General features: G+C 42.1%; 1 protein-coding gene across 6 annotated transcripts in view; it reads left to right on the top strand.

Annotated features, from left to right (window-relative positions):
- Positions 1-15,247, top strand: part of DLGAP3 (DLG associated protein 3) — a 623,552-nt gene that overhangs the window by 504,302 nt on the left and 104,003 nt on the right. For all 6 annotated transcript variants that reach the window (XM_073615583.1, XM_073615577.1, XM_073615578.1 and 3 more), the window contains one exon: positions 11,254-11,339. In XM_073615583.1, the coding sequence (XP_073471684.1) occupies positions 11,254-11,339 (86 nt within the window). The remainder of the gene's footprint in view (positions 1-11,253; positions 11,340-15,247) is intronic.

Here is a 15,247-nt window from a genome sequence, read left to right as displayed (position 1 = left end):
ACCAAGTTGGATCTCAGAGGTGCATGCAATCTGATTCGGATACGGGAAGGTGATGAATGGAAAACCGCGTTTAACAATAGAGACGGGCATTACGAATACTTATGGGTTAAAGGTTACTTAAAAGGCATACTTAAAAGTATGCTTTTTAAGTAGGGTTAAAAGGCATACTTAAAAGGTTATGCCTTTTGGTTTGTATAATGCCCTAGCTGTGTTCCGAAAACTTTGTCAATTAAATCTTCAGGGATCTGCTGTATCAGTTTGTTGTCATCTATCTGGATGACATTCTCGTCTTTTCGGAAAATCTGCTTACCCACAGAAAGCATGTCCGCACTGTACTTCATCACCTTAGAGAGAATAATCTGTATGCCAAGCTGAAGAAATGTTCCTTTGAATGTTCTGAGGTCCTGTTTCTGGGATGCTTTGTCTCAAGTTTGGGTCTTCGTATGGCTCCTGGAAAGGTCTTGGCCATTACCAACTGGCCTCTTCCTGCTAGCCTCAAGGCCACACAGCGCTTTCTTGGGTTCACAAATTATTGTACCTATTATCCTATTATTCCATTGGTGCGCCTATTATCGCCTTGACCAAGAAGGGTGCGAATGCCAAGGACTGGCCTCCTGAAGCTTTCTCTGCATTTCACAATCTGAAATAGGCCTTTGTCTCTGGACCTCTCCTGAGGAGATCTATTCCTGGAGATCCATTTTTTATTGAAGTGGACGCTTCTTCAGTGGGGGTGGGAGCTGTGCTTCTTCAATCGTTTGAGAAGAGATGTCAACCATGTGCGTTCTTCTCCAAAAAAAATTCTTAGGCAGAGAAAAATTATACTATTGGTGATCGGGAACTTCTTGCAATTAAATTGGCGTTAGAGGAGTGGCGTCATCTCTTGGAGGGTTCCCCTCACTCCATAACGATTTTTACTGATCATAAGAATCTACAGAACTTACAGAATGCTAAACGTCTGAATCACAGACAGGCCAGGCGGATTCTTTTGTTTTCTCATTTTAATTTCACGATTACGTACAAACCTGGTTCCTGCAACGATCGAGCTGATGCACTCTCTAGGTCATTTGACACTTTGAACGTGGAGTCCACCCCTGAACCTGAGCCAATTGTTCCAACCTCATGCATTGTTGCCCATTCTACCACCCTGGAGTCAAAAATTCATCCTGCAAGACCCTCGTCCCCACTGAACTAAGAGCTAAAATCCTCTGTTGGAGACATGATTCCAAGGTGGCAGGTCATGCTGGGTTCCTGCTCATCAGTCGCCGCTACTGGTGGCCTAATCACCACTCAGATGTCAAAGACTGTGTTAAGGCTTGTCATGTCTGTGCTCAGTTTAAATCCTCCACACAAGCCCCTGCTGGTCTTCTCATGCCCTTGTCCATTCCTAAGGAGCCCTGGTCTCACATTGCCATGGATTTTTATCACCGATCTCCCACTGTCTGAGAATAATACGGTCATTTGGGTGGTAATCAATTGGTTCTTCATGATGGCTCATTTTGTTCCTCTTCCTGGTCTCCCTTGAGCCCCTGCTTTGGTTCCCATTTTTATTCGAGAAATCTTCTGCCTCCATGGGGTTTCTTCTCATATGTTTCCAACAGGGACGTTCAATTTACGTCTCGTTTCTGGAGAGTTTTTTGCAGATCCCTCAATATTGTCTTGGATTTTTCCTCTTCTTACCACCCTCAATCCAATGGACAGACTGAGAGAGTTAATCAGGAGTTAGAGGTCTTTCTCTGCACCTTAGTCTCTGCTCATCATGACAATTGGTCCTCTCTACTCCCGTGGGCAGAATTCTCTCACAACAATCAGGTAAATACCAGTTCTCAGAAGACACCCTTTTTCACAGTTTATGGAAAAAACCCTCAACTCCCTCTTCCCATAAACCTGTTCTCCAGACGTTCCAGCTTTGGCTACAGCTCAGGAGTCTTTCAATTACATTTGGGGTGATGTTCATGATTCCCTTCGGGCAGCAGCTGACAAATTCAAAGGCTTTGCCAACCCTCGCAGGTGTAAACCGCCTTCTCTATAGCCAGGGGACAAAGTTTGGCTCTCCACCAGGAACATCAAGCTCCGAGTTCCTTCTCTGAAGTTTGCCCCAAGATTCATTGATCCATACAATATACCTCTAAACTGAATCCAGTTTGTTTCAAACTTCAGATTCCTAAAAGCCTCAAAATCTCTAACTCCTTCCATGTTGCCCTTCTGAAGCCTTTAGTCCTCAATAAGTCCTCTCGTCCTCTCCCTACCACGGCCCCAGTTTCTGAGGATAATCAGGAGTACGAGGTTAGTCAAATTCTGAATTCTCGGCTCTGTAGAGGCATTCTTTAGTACCTTGTGCATTGGAAAGTGTTTGGTCCTGAGGAGAGGTCTTGGATCACTGCATATGAGGGCTTTGTGCCTCATCTGTTGAGGAGGTTTCATTTGAGGTTTTCCTCTAGGCCTGAGCCCAGACGGGGGGAGGGGGAGGCTTCCTAAGAGGGGGGTACTGTCATGGATCTGCAGTAATGTTTATCTGTCAGCTTACCTCTCTATGTGTTCAGCTTGAGAGACCAGCCGCCCTTCACCTGGTTGCTTAAGTAATCTCTCCTCAGATCATGGCTCCACCCCAGGCCCTATCAGGGAACACTATATTACCTGTGCACTATAAGCCAGCCCTGCTGATCAATATTGTGTGTTTGGCTTCCGTGTGCTCTTTGCTGTGTGTTCTATGTCTGATTCTAGTTACCGATCTTGGCTTGTTCCTGACTGTCCTTGTCTGCTTCATATCCCGACCTTGGCGTGTTCCTTGACTATCTTTACCTGCTTGTTGCCCCAACCTTTGGCTATCTCCTGACTATACTTTGTTGTTGCAGTCTGCTGCTTCCTCTCTACCTTCTTGTACTCTCCTGTGAGTGTGAGCTGGGAGGCCCTGGGGGTCACGACCTGAAGCCAGACTGCAGCTAAATCCATCCCCACCACTAGGGGTCTCTGGTGAACACCCGCTGGCTCTTAGATTCCGCGTCCTGGGAAATCTCATGCTCTAACTCCCAGTGTGATCCGTGTTGGTGCTCCAGATTACCTGCTCTCCTGAATCACCTAGAGCTCCATCCGCAGCAGTCAGCCGTAGGGTCCACTACCTTGCGGTGCACTCTTGACCCCAACGGGGTTCATCTGTAACCTGGACTCAGGTGACCTGACAGTTTGCCTAGGAAAATATTAAAGGAGTTTATCTTACCTTATCCCTCACTCATAAAGGCTCCCGCTTTTCATTTGACTGGCCCCTGGAAGCTGGTTCTCTTTGGGGCTCCATCTCTCAGTCGCACGCTGAGGTTTTCATGCAACAGGAGACTTGTATTGTAAGTAAGGGCCTAGAGGGGCCCATCTACTAACAGAACCAGAAGAAGTAAAGAGGAAAGTGTCTGCTGGAGTGAGGGATAAGGTAAACCTAAAACATCTTTTAATGTTCTCCTATATAAAAATAAGTAATAATAAATATAATTTAACCCTTGTGGTCAAAGCATAGTTCCACTTCTTACATTACCCCAGAGAACAGATTTAAATGCTGGGGGAAGATGGTAGTTGCGCTGTGATGAGGGGGGGGGGGGGGGGGGGAGCTACAAAGATGACTAAAGTGGCAAAGTGAACTAAAAAAAGCAGAAACGGGCCAATGCATGAATAGATCCTACATGCTAAAAGAACATGGTGGGGATGCAGTGCAGTGCAACGTAGCTGATCAACATGATATGTTGCGGGCAGACAAAGCCTAATATATAAAGGTAATACAAGTAAAAAGGCGCAAAGCACAGTTACCTTGAAAGTAAAACCGATTAGTCCAGAAACTGAAAACTGTAAAAATGCATGTGTAAGTTCATGCATATATACTGGGAGTATATACAAGAGGTCAGTCAGGGCGGCCACCAAAGGAACCAAAAGCAGGGTCCAGCAAGCTAAAACAAACAACAAGGAGAGGGGCGCCTCTGAGTATAAATCATAAATACATTTTATTAAAACAACAATATCCACTCACATGGAAGTTGGAGAAGTTGCATTAGGGTCAGTTGGCTGGGCTGGAGAGATGCGGTGGAACTACAGGTCACAGCGGTTCCTGCAGGGCATGCCAGGTCCAAAGAGGATTAGTTCTTGCAGCCAGGTTCAGTCTCTTGCAGCGAACAGTCCAACACAAATCCTGCTGGGTTGGGAGCCAGGTTATGTCCCAGATGCACAGATAGGGGTTCCAGGGAAGGAAGGGAGAGATGTGTAGGACGCCAGAGCATCCGTTCAGCCGTGCTGCTGCTCACTGATAGAATGGTGTGAAGCCTCTAGGAAGGGAAAAAGGCCGGCCGAGCCGAAGATCTCTAGCGAGGCTTGGAGAGCAAGTACAGCGTGGCGCCCGGTGATGACGTCACACGCATGCAACGCGTTTCAGAATAGGCTTGCCATTGGTGGACGAATGGCCGCATTCCTTTGTCAAGCTGTACTTGCTCTCCAAGCCTCGCTAGAGATCTTCGGCTCGGCCGGCCTTTTTCCCTTCCTAGAGGCTTCACACCATTCTATCAGTGAGCAGCAGCACGGCTGAACGGATGCTCTGGCGTCCTACACATCTCTCCCTTCCTTCCCTGGAACCCCTATCTGTGCATCTGGGACATAACCTGGCTCCCAACCCAGCAGGATTTGTGTTGGACTGTTCGCTGCAAGAGACTGAACCTGGCTGCAAGAACTAATCCTCTTTGGACCTGGCATGCCCTGCAGGAACCGCTGTGACCTGTAGTTCCACCGCATCTCTCCAGCCCAGCCAACTGACCCTAATGCAACTTCTCCAACTTCCATGTGAGTGGATATTGTTGTTTTAATAAAATGTATTTATGATTTATACTCAGAGGCGCCCCTCTCCTTGTTGTTAATATATAAAGGTAATCGTGAAACAGTGACTGCTTGAATATAGCAAAACAAAAATGCATATACCAACACAAATAGGGTGAATAATGACACGATGCAAAAAAAATAAATAAATATATATATAATGCAAGAAAAATATATGTGGGCTAGTGCCCCATTAGCAAAAACGTGCCAGATCCTGGTGAACTACAAGTGACAAATCCCTAGGACAAACATGAATATTAGTTCTATCATCCAGTCCAAAAAGCAGTCCAGATTCCAGCAGGGACAGATTCCAGATTGGTGACACTCCTGGAGGCATACGAGCTCGGCGCTCATGGATTGATGCCCACACTCACTTCATGAAAGTGAGTGCAACCTCCCCCTGTGTGTGTCTTGCCCCCCCTCCACTGTGGTCATTGCAGAGTTATTTTACATGCTGTATACTTTTTATTTTTTATATTTCGCTTGGCATGTTCATCATTGTCACTGCCTGTATACACGGAACGTCTACACCTGCGGGTCATTTGCAACACAGGCTGTACACCTTACAGCTGTAAGGTAAGTGGCTTGCAAACACGGAGGTGTCCTCACTGAAGATCCCCCCTCCCTTCACGATTGGACTTATTTTGTGTTTCTCATCACGTGTTTTTGCTTTTTGGACTGGATGATAGAACTAATATTCATGTTTGTCCTAGGGATTTGTCACTTGTAGTTCACCAGGATTTGGCACGTTTTTGCTAATGGGGCACTAGCCCACATATATTTTTCTTGCATTATATATATATATATATTTTTTTTTTTGCATCGTGTCATTATTCACCCTATTTGTGTTGGTATATGCATTTTTGGTTTGCTATATTCAAGCAGTCACTGTTTCACGATTACCTTTATATATTAGGCTTTGTCTGCCCGCAACATGTCATGTTGATTAGCTACGTTGCACTGCACTGCATCCCCACCATGTTCTTTTAGCATGTAGGATCTATTCATGCATTGGCCCATTTCTGCTTTTTTTAGTTCACTTTGCCACTTTAGTCATCTTTGTAGCTTCCCTCCCCCCCCCCCCCTTCATCACAGCGCATCTACCATCTTCCCCCACTTTTGTCCCATTTGTCCTGCCTTGGATCAGTACTTAGGTGTTGCAGCAGTGTCCTTTTAGCATAGCCCCCCCCCCCCCCCCCCGACAGCGCAGGAGTTTCCACTTTCACAGATTTAAATGCTGGCCATATAGGCAGGATTCCTGATTATGGATTTAGTTGTTTCAAATGATCTTTTGTCAAAAAACAATATTTTGACACAGAAAAGAAAGAACTGTTTAATGTATTTGAATGCAGTTTAATTTTCTTTCAGGATTGGTTATTCCTTTTTTATGGAAATGTTAAAATTTAATGTTTTTTCATTGCACCCTGTAAACTTTTTTCTAACAAATTGACATACCCAATTAATATCTCAATGGTAATTTTTTTGTTTTCTTGCTGCTTTGTTGTTCTTCATAGACTGTATTGCTTCTTCAAATTCTCTCATTGTTGATGGAATTGCACATCCCCTTACTCTTTATTTCATCTCTTCTCTAATATTATCTGCATATTCTTTACAGTATTAATATTTTTTTTCATTTCTGCCCTTGTTGAAAAGTTCTTTAAAATGTTTCTTCCAATGCTGTATTCGTCCATCATCTCCCATCAGCTGCCTACTCCTCTTTTAATGTATTACTTTTTCACAGGATCTTTTATTAATCTTCTATTGCTTCTTTGAATGCCACTCATGCATCATCTTCTTTTAATTTTCCACATCATATCCTAATATTCGCCTGCTTTTCTTCATCTAATTACTGCTATTTGTGGTCTGTGCCATGTAGTGATCTGAATCTCAATCTGCTCCCCTACAACTGTGCACATCCTGGATTCGTGACTTTTATTTGCAGTCTGTCATCATGGGAACTGTCTTTCTTGTCACCCTGACGTGATCCTTTTGTCTTTTTGTGTAAAGTTTCCTGGGGGAAAATTGTGCTGCTAATTATCAGCTACAATTGATTGGGAAATCAATGGCTTTGTCATCATAGATATTATGTCTGTGAATGTTTTTCAGTTATCCAGGTCATTGTATAGCTAGTAGTAGTAGATAGTCACATTTAGCTGGATTTGTAATGTTTTAAGAGGGTTCACTACTAATCCAAGAAGCTTCTCCCGTTCTACTTAGTGCTGAAAATATATCTCAAAACTCATTGACTGGGTTAAGATGTCTAAGTTACCCATGCTGGGGTTCCTGACACAATATAAGAGAAAGATCAGGGCTCACAGATTTCAGACAACAAAATGGTATATTCACCGGATATATAAACAAATTGGCAACTCACAATCTTGCAAAGGGATGACGCATACCCAGAAGAAGGCAGACAATAGCAGCCCCCACACCATGGCCAGTGGAGGGGCTGGAGTGCAGTTGTTGTTGGTGGCTGTCAGTTCTTCTGACAGGACATAATCAAAACATATCAGGAGAAATGTCAATCACTGTCTCCTTGAAAACAATGAATATATCTTTGAACCGCATCACCTAGCCCCCTTTCTCCCAGAGGTGCGATCAGGATACAGAGGTGGCCACTTTCCCTGAGATCCTTGGAGTAAGTCCTGTTAGATGAACTGACAGACACCAACAACTGTACTCTAGCCCCACCACTGGCCTCGGCATGCAGGCTACCACCAAGAGTCTTCTTCTGGCCTCAAATACATTATTCCTTTGCAAAAGATTGTGAGTAGCTAATTTGTTTTTCATATCTAATAAATGTATAATCTCATTGTTCTAGTATATGGATACCCTCTATTCTGCTGCTGGATTTATTGCACCTCCACATTTCTTGTGGATCGGTGACTCTTGCGCATATACCAGCTGCCAATCTATAATTATAACTCACTGAGGACACTGCTTAAATAGTACTGTGCGCTTTCACAATTTTTTTCATTTATGTTCCTGACACTCATTAGAACCAATGAAGTATGTACATCTGAATATGACTACTACTATCTATATAATTAATAATACTCTCTTCATGCAGGCTTTTCTTACAGTTGCATTCTTACATTTTTCCTGTCAGTGCATCCCTATATCTCAATCTCCCACTACTATCATGCTTTGACTTTCCTGCATTTACAGCTTCAAATGTGTTGTAAAAATCGTCCTTCACTTTCCCTCTACATGTTCTTGTTAGGCATATAAATGCAAATAATAGTAATATTCCTTATCCATCCATTTAGATGTAATATGCATATTCTTTTATTTGCCAGCACGAAGTCCAGCACAGCCAGTTTCTATATAGTATGCAGCAGGAAGCCTGTCTCTAATTCCTTGCTATTACCACCACTGTATTGTATTCTATGATCACCTGTTTGGAATTATCCATTCCCCTCCCACTTTATGTCTTGTAGAATTGTTATTACGAGTTTATATTCCTTTACTTTTACTTGTGCAAGACTTTCAGTTTTGAATTCAGTACATTTCATTTTCTCAAATATAAATCGTTGAAAACTAATTTCCATGCATTAGTCATCATCCTTATTCTAACTGAATCGGAGAATTGGAGCTTTGCAACATTATATTATTTTCTTTTTACAGCTTTAAACCCATCACTAGCAGTTCTGTGTGACCAACAGTTTTCTGTCAAAGTTTACTCCCTTTTTGGTGTTGGCTTCCTATCAGTTTTGTGCATAGTTGGTTATTATAAGGGATGGGCGAGTGGTTCGCCCCAAGCATAAGTTCAGGCTGAACTTTGGTTGTTCGGATGTTCGGCGAACAATGAACATTATGCGGAACCCCGTTAAATTCTATGGGACATTAAGATGAAAAACCAAAAGTGCTCATTTTAAAGGCTTATATGTAAGTTATGGTCATAAAAAGTGTTTGGGGACCCGGGTCCTGCCCCAGGGGACATGTATCAATGCAAAAAAAAGTTTTAAAAATGGCCGTTTTTCGGGAGCAGTGATTTTAATAATGCTTAATGCGAAACAATAAAAATGAAATATTCCTTTATATATCATGCTTGGGGGGTGTCTATAGTATGCCTGTAAAGTGGCGCAGTTTTCCAGTGTTCAGAACAGTACCACGGCAAAATGACATTTCTAAAGAAAAAAAAGTAATTTCAAACTGATCGAATGAATGACTGTAATGAATTGTCGGGTCTCGGCAATATAGATAAAACTCATTGAAGAAAACGGCATGGGTTCCCCCCATTCCATTACCAGGCCCTTTGGGTCTGGTATGAATATTAAGGGGAACCCTGAACCAAAAATTAAAAAAAAAATTGCATGGGGGTCCCCCAAAATCCATACCAGGCCCTTCAAGTCTGGTATGGATATTTAGGGGAACCCTGCACCAAATAAAAAAAATGGCGTAGGGGTCCCCCAAAATCCATACCAGACTCTTATCCGAGCACGCAACCTGGCAGGCCACAGGAAAAGAGGGGGGAACGAGAGAGCATCCCCCCTCCTGAAACGTACCAGGCCACATGCCCTCAACATGGGGAGAGTGCTTTGAAGTAGGCCCCCAAAGCACCTTGTCCCCATGTTGATAGGGACAAGGGTCTCATCCCCACAAGCCTTGCCTGGTGGTTATGGGGGTCTGCGGGTGGGGGGCTTATTGGAATCTGGAAGCCCCCTTTAACAAGGGGAACCCCAGATCCTGGCCTCCCCCTATGTGAATTGATAATGTCAAAAATAGTAAAAAAGACAGGAGACACTTTGGGACAAGTCCTTTATTTAAAAAAAAAAATGTCCCACGATGTAGATCCATCTCACGCCACCCGACGAGCCGAAAAAAGAAAAAAGCCGTAACAGCTCTGCCTTCATGGGAGGCTCCCGCTGAGTGACGCTTCTTGGTGACAGCTGTTATATAGCTGAGGGCGGAGCCACTCGGTGACATAAACGGGGCATCAGACATCCTGTGGCATCAGCGGGGGGCGGGGTCATCTGTTTACATCACTATGTGGCCCCGCCCTCAGGAATAAACCCGCTGTCACCAAGAAGAAGCATCACTTGGCGGGAGCCTCCCATGGCGACTTTTTTTTTCTTTTTCCGGTCCGTCGGGCGGCGTGTGATGGATCTACATCGCGGGACATTTTTATTTTTTAATAAAGGTCTTGTCCCAAAGTATCTCCTGTCTTTTTTACTACATTTTACTACTTTTTTTGTGAAATGATAGGGGTACAATGTACCCGTTACCAATTCACATGGGGGGGAGGCCGGAATCTGGGGGTTCCCTTGTTAAAGGGGGCTTCCAGATTCCAATAAGCCAGCCACCCACAGACCCCCACAACCACTGGGCAAGGGTTGTGGGGATGAGGCCCTTGTCCCCATCAACATGGGGACAAGGTTCTTTGGGGGGCTACTCCAAAGCACCCTCCCCATGTTGAGGGCATGTGGCCTGGTACGGTTCAGGAGGAGGGGGCCACTCTCTCGTCCCCCCCTTTTCCTGTGGCCTGCCAGGTTGCATGCTCGTTAAGGGTCTGGTATGGATTTTGGGGGGACTACTATGCCATTTTTTTCAAATTTGGCGCAGGTTTCCCCTTAATATCCATATCAGACCTGAATGGGCCTGTGTGGATTTTGGGGGGACCCCCACGCAATTTTTTAAAAAGTTTTGGTCCGGGGTTCCCCTTAATATTCATACCAGACCCAAAGGGCCTGATAGACTGGGGGGAACCCATGCCATTTTTTTTCAATGAGTTTTATCCATATTGCCGAGACCCGACAATTCATTACAGCAGCGATCAGTTTTAAATGACTTTTTTTCCTTTAGAAATGTCATTTTGCTGTGGTACTTTACAGGCATACCATAGACAAGTCCCCAGGCACGATATTTAAAGGAATGTTTTGTTTTTATTGTTTCACTTTAAGCATTATTAAAATCACTGCTCCTGAAAAAACGGCCCTTTTTAAAACTTTTTTTCATTGATACATATCCCCTGGGGCAGGACCCGGGTCCCCAAACACTTTTTATGACAATAACTTGCATATAATCCTTTAAAATGAGCACTTTTGATTGTTCATGTTCGTGTCCCATGTTCGTCCGAATTTTTTGCCTGTTCGCAAGTTCTGGTGCGAACCGAGCCAGGGGGTGTTCGGCTCAACCTTAGTTGTAATGACTAATAATAGGTAGATTGGAAAAGTCTTTTAATGCATCGTTTTGGGGTGCATGGTGGACCTATAAGTAACTACAATTAATTTATCTTCTAATGTGAAAAATCATTTTGCTGTTATGTTTCTCAAAGTTGTTAGATATTTCTGCATTAAAATATTGTGCAAGGAGTGGCTGGTTTAGCGTAAATGACTTTATGACAGAAAATACTGTATTTCATAAAATGTATATGCAATTGATGAATGACTCAACGGCTTTCAATTTCTGCAGGTTGAGACCATCTCAGACTCAGACACAGAAGGAAAGAGCAGGAGAGAGTTTCATTCTATAGGGGTACAAGTGGAAGATGACAGAAGGTACCTATATTTCTAATTTCCCAAGGCAGTTAATTTTTACCTGTACAATTTTAATATTAATCCTAATGTGTTACAGGAGATGGAGTTACACTGAAAAAGCAGAAAAGTTACATTGGAAATGTCATATGGTTTCTAGATGCACATCACCTCAAAGCCCATATGTTGTCTCTCACTGTTGTGTCTGTTTTATAGACTTGTATGTTATAATTTGACATATTTCTGCTAAGAAAGGCCTTAAGACACATTATTGAAAATTATGCCTGTCCTCACACTTAAGTACTCTACGCTGGAATAACTGAATAATGCCGTGTACACACGGCCGGACTTTTCGACCAAACTTGTCCGACGGAACGAATCCTTCGGACAATTCGATCGTTTGTGGGCTTCATCGGACCTGCAGCTGACCTTTTCTGTCGAAAATGTGACGGAGTTTAAATTTAGAACATGTTTCAAATCTTTCTGATGGACTTGAGTCCGGTCGTAAAATCCGTTCGTCTGTATGCTAGTCCAACGGACGAATACCAACGCTAGGGCAGCTATTGGCTACTGGCTATGAACTTCCTTATTCTAGTCCGGTCGTACGTCATCACGGTCGAATCCGTCAGACTTTGGTGTGATTGTGTGTAGACAAGTCCGATTCGATGGAAGTCCGTCGAAAAGTCAGTCAAATGTCCGTTGAAAAGTCTGACGTGATTCAGTCCGTCGAAAGTCCGGTCGTGTGTACACAGCACAAGAGCCACATCCATCAGTGTCCTCTGACAGCCTTGTAGTGCAGAAATCTGTGACGTTACAAAATGCACTGGGTCTCTTTCTAGTGCCTACTGAACTGCACAGTCACATTTAAACCTCCTGCACATTTTCCTGTAACAGGAAAGTGCAGTTCAGACTTAAAAATAGAGGTTGTTTAGTAAATAGTCAGCATACCTATTTCTTCGACAGTTGTGTTTTAAGTTTATTCCCTGTAACTGTTTAACATTTATAAACATTGGCGATGGGGCTTCTTAAGTTGATGTGACTTAAATAAGACGCAATCATTTAGGGAACATTCATGTGAAAAGTTGTGCACTGCAGAGCTGTGCACTGCAACACTGGCGTTGTCACATGTTCCCATATGTTGTGTTGTGGTGCATTGAACAGAACATTCAAAATGACTAGAATGAAATGCATCACAACACATTAAAAAAGGGAGCAGGTTGCATTTCCCACAGTACAGTGTAATGTACAGAACACTGGGTGTGCTATTTCGCTGCGGTGTGTTGCAATGCACATGCATTTGTAAGGTTCATTGGGGTGCCATTCACAATGAATAGCACCACAGCAATGTGGTAATCAGTACATTACCAAATAGGCCCGTTAAATTTCTTGACTTAAAGGAAAGTGCATACTGTGCATAAAGTGCACTTTAAACAGGAATACTGGCACACATTCAATAGACGAGTCTTGGCTGTCCCAAACATGTAATGTATATCCACTACTGTGTTGTTTTGTATATATTACTATTATTTTGCTTTTGGAAATATGCAGTTTTCTTCAAATTTGCTCACATTTAGAGCATTCAGAGATTCAGCTTAAAAATTTAAAATATCAATTTAATGAGTTTGCCAAGTCTTTGGTTTCACGCAGTCTGAGGCATCAGAGTCATTGGCTCACATAAATACTGGCAACCCTTCATAATTTTGATGGTGGTGAGAACTGCTGAGCTGTAAATGCAGCGATCTTTTCTGGTCCCTAAGAAGGACATTTAAAGAAGTAACATAAGTTTAAGTGTTTTATTATGCTCCAACAGACTCTCCCTCAATGCAAACTAGTCTACAATTATAAATATTTCCATCCGACCATGTTTCCCAATCTACCACCCAACAAATAATTGCACTGAATTAAATTATAATTTGTCAGTGATCAAACATTGGATAAATAGAATGCATGTATTGCCCAGGAGATTCAATGCACTCCATCAGCCTACTGAACCTAGTAATATAGATATGTTTGATATCTAACTAATTGGTATATTCCTATATATTTGTGTATTTATTTTTTAAGAATGCATCTTCATTGCAGTAAGAATTATGAATTATGGATAGACTTGAGAGCTTGAGATGTATAAAAGGGCAGTTTCAGGTCAAATAAAACAAGACTTACAAATGTGTATTGATTCTAGACTGTTTTTCAACAGGCTATCGACAGGGCTGCATTAAGTGTCTCTTGCTCAATGAAAGTTTACGCTCGCCATCTATGACTGGTCTCATTAACAGGCCTGTGCAGGTCCTGACTAAGATATTTTTGCATTCCACTCTAGATGATCTGCTTTCTGTCAGTGGAATTGATTGACTAAAGGCAAATAGGCTATTTACTTTGCAAGGAAATTATCCTTTAGCTTAGTGAATGAGGTGAAGCTCTTCTGACTTCCATCTTCTAAGCATGTGCAGGTTAATGTCTCTTTCAATGTCCTTGCATGTGATCGGATTGATTTACTAACCCCAGGCAAGGCCCAAACATTACATTTTACAAAACCACTATATAAACTATATACAGTTGATTTATTTTAAATTTTTAGTGCTCCGGTGGAGTGTGTGCTCTTCTGTATTCTGTTTATGCCAGTGTTACATTCATTACAGAATAAGCAAAAGTTAGGTGGTTTTGGATTCAGTAAATGGGACAGTTTAATGAGGAGATAAAAGGGCTTTGGGTCTACTAATCCAAAAGACAAAATCTAGGGTTAAACTGCTGTTTTGCACATATCCTAAAAAAAAACAATGAATTCCTCATTATGAAAAAGAGATTAATTTTTCCCTTTTGATAAAATGAGTTTTGATTTTCTCTCCAGAATTAAAAATGACCATATGAAACCAATACAATACATACACTGAGCAAAATTATAAACGCAACACTTTTGTGTTTGCCCCTTTTTATCATGAGCTGAACTTAAAGATCTACGACTTTTTCTATGTACACAAAAGGCCTATTGTCTCAAATATTGTTCTCAAATCTGTCTAAATCTGTTAGTGAACACTTTTTGAAACGCCTTTGGAGATGGCTTATGGTAGAGAAATGTACATTCAATTCAAGGGCAACAGCTCTGGTGGACATTACTGCAGTCAGCATGCCAATTGCACGCTCCCTCTAAACTTGAAACATCTGTGGCATTGTGCTGTGTGATAAAATTCCAAATTTTAGAGTGGCCTTTTATTGTGGCCAGCCTAAGGCACACCTGTGCAATAATCATGCTGACTAATCAGCATCTGGATATGCCACACCTGTGAGGTGGATGGATTATCTCTGCAAAGGAGAAGTGCTCACTAACACAGATTTAGACAGATTTGTGAACAATATTTGAGAGAAATAGGCCTTTTGTGTACATAGAAAAAGTTGTAGATCTTTCAGTTCAGCTCATGATATATAGGAGCAAACACAAAAGTGTTGCGTTTATAATTTTTCTCAGTGTATTTACAAATAAAAATATGACTCACATAATGACTATTCTTCCATGTTCCTTACTTTAAGATCTTGATAACCTCTTCTTCTTCTTCGGCTTCAATGTGCTTTATAAGTGTAAGTCAACTAACCTATTCATGCCTTATCGAATCCTAGGGGGAAATACTGGCAATATATAATACATGTGCTTTCAGAATGAACAATAACCATAAGACCGTGGAATGTTTTCAAGTGTAACTATCTTTCTTTAGTAGTCCATCATGTTTGACTCAGAATGATCAAGTTCATTATTGTCTAGTATGACCCAAATATACTTCAAAAAACGTTTTATTTGGTGTTTTCTTTTATTTGTAGAGCTCAGCGGTGCCTTCTTAAAAAATAAGGTGTTTACATATCACTTCCACAACAAATCCAAAATATAAGACATTTATACTTTATATAAGCATAGTTTAAATCATGACCTGGCCCAACTGTAC

This window comes from Aquarana catesbeiana, linkage group LG02 (assembly GCF_042186555.1).
Source record: "Aquarana catesbeiana isolate 2022-GZ linkage group LG02, ASM4218655v1, whole genome shotgun sequence".
Lineage (NCBI taxonomy): Eukaryota > Metazoa > Chordata > Amphibia > Anura > Ranidae > Aquarana > Aquarana catesbeiana.
This window is presented reverse-complemented; position numbering and strand designations above follow the sequence as displayed.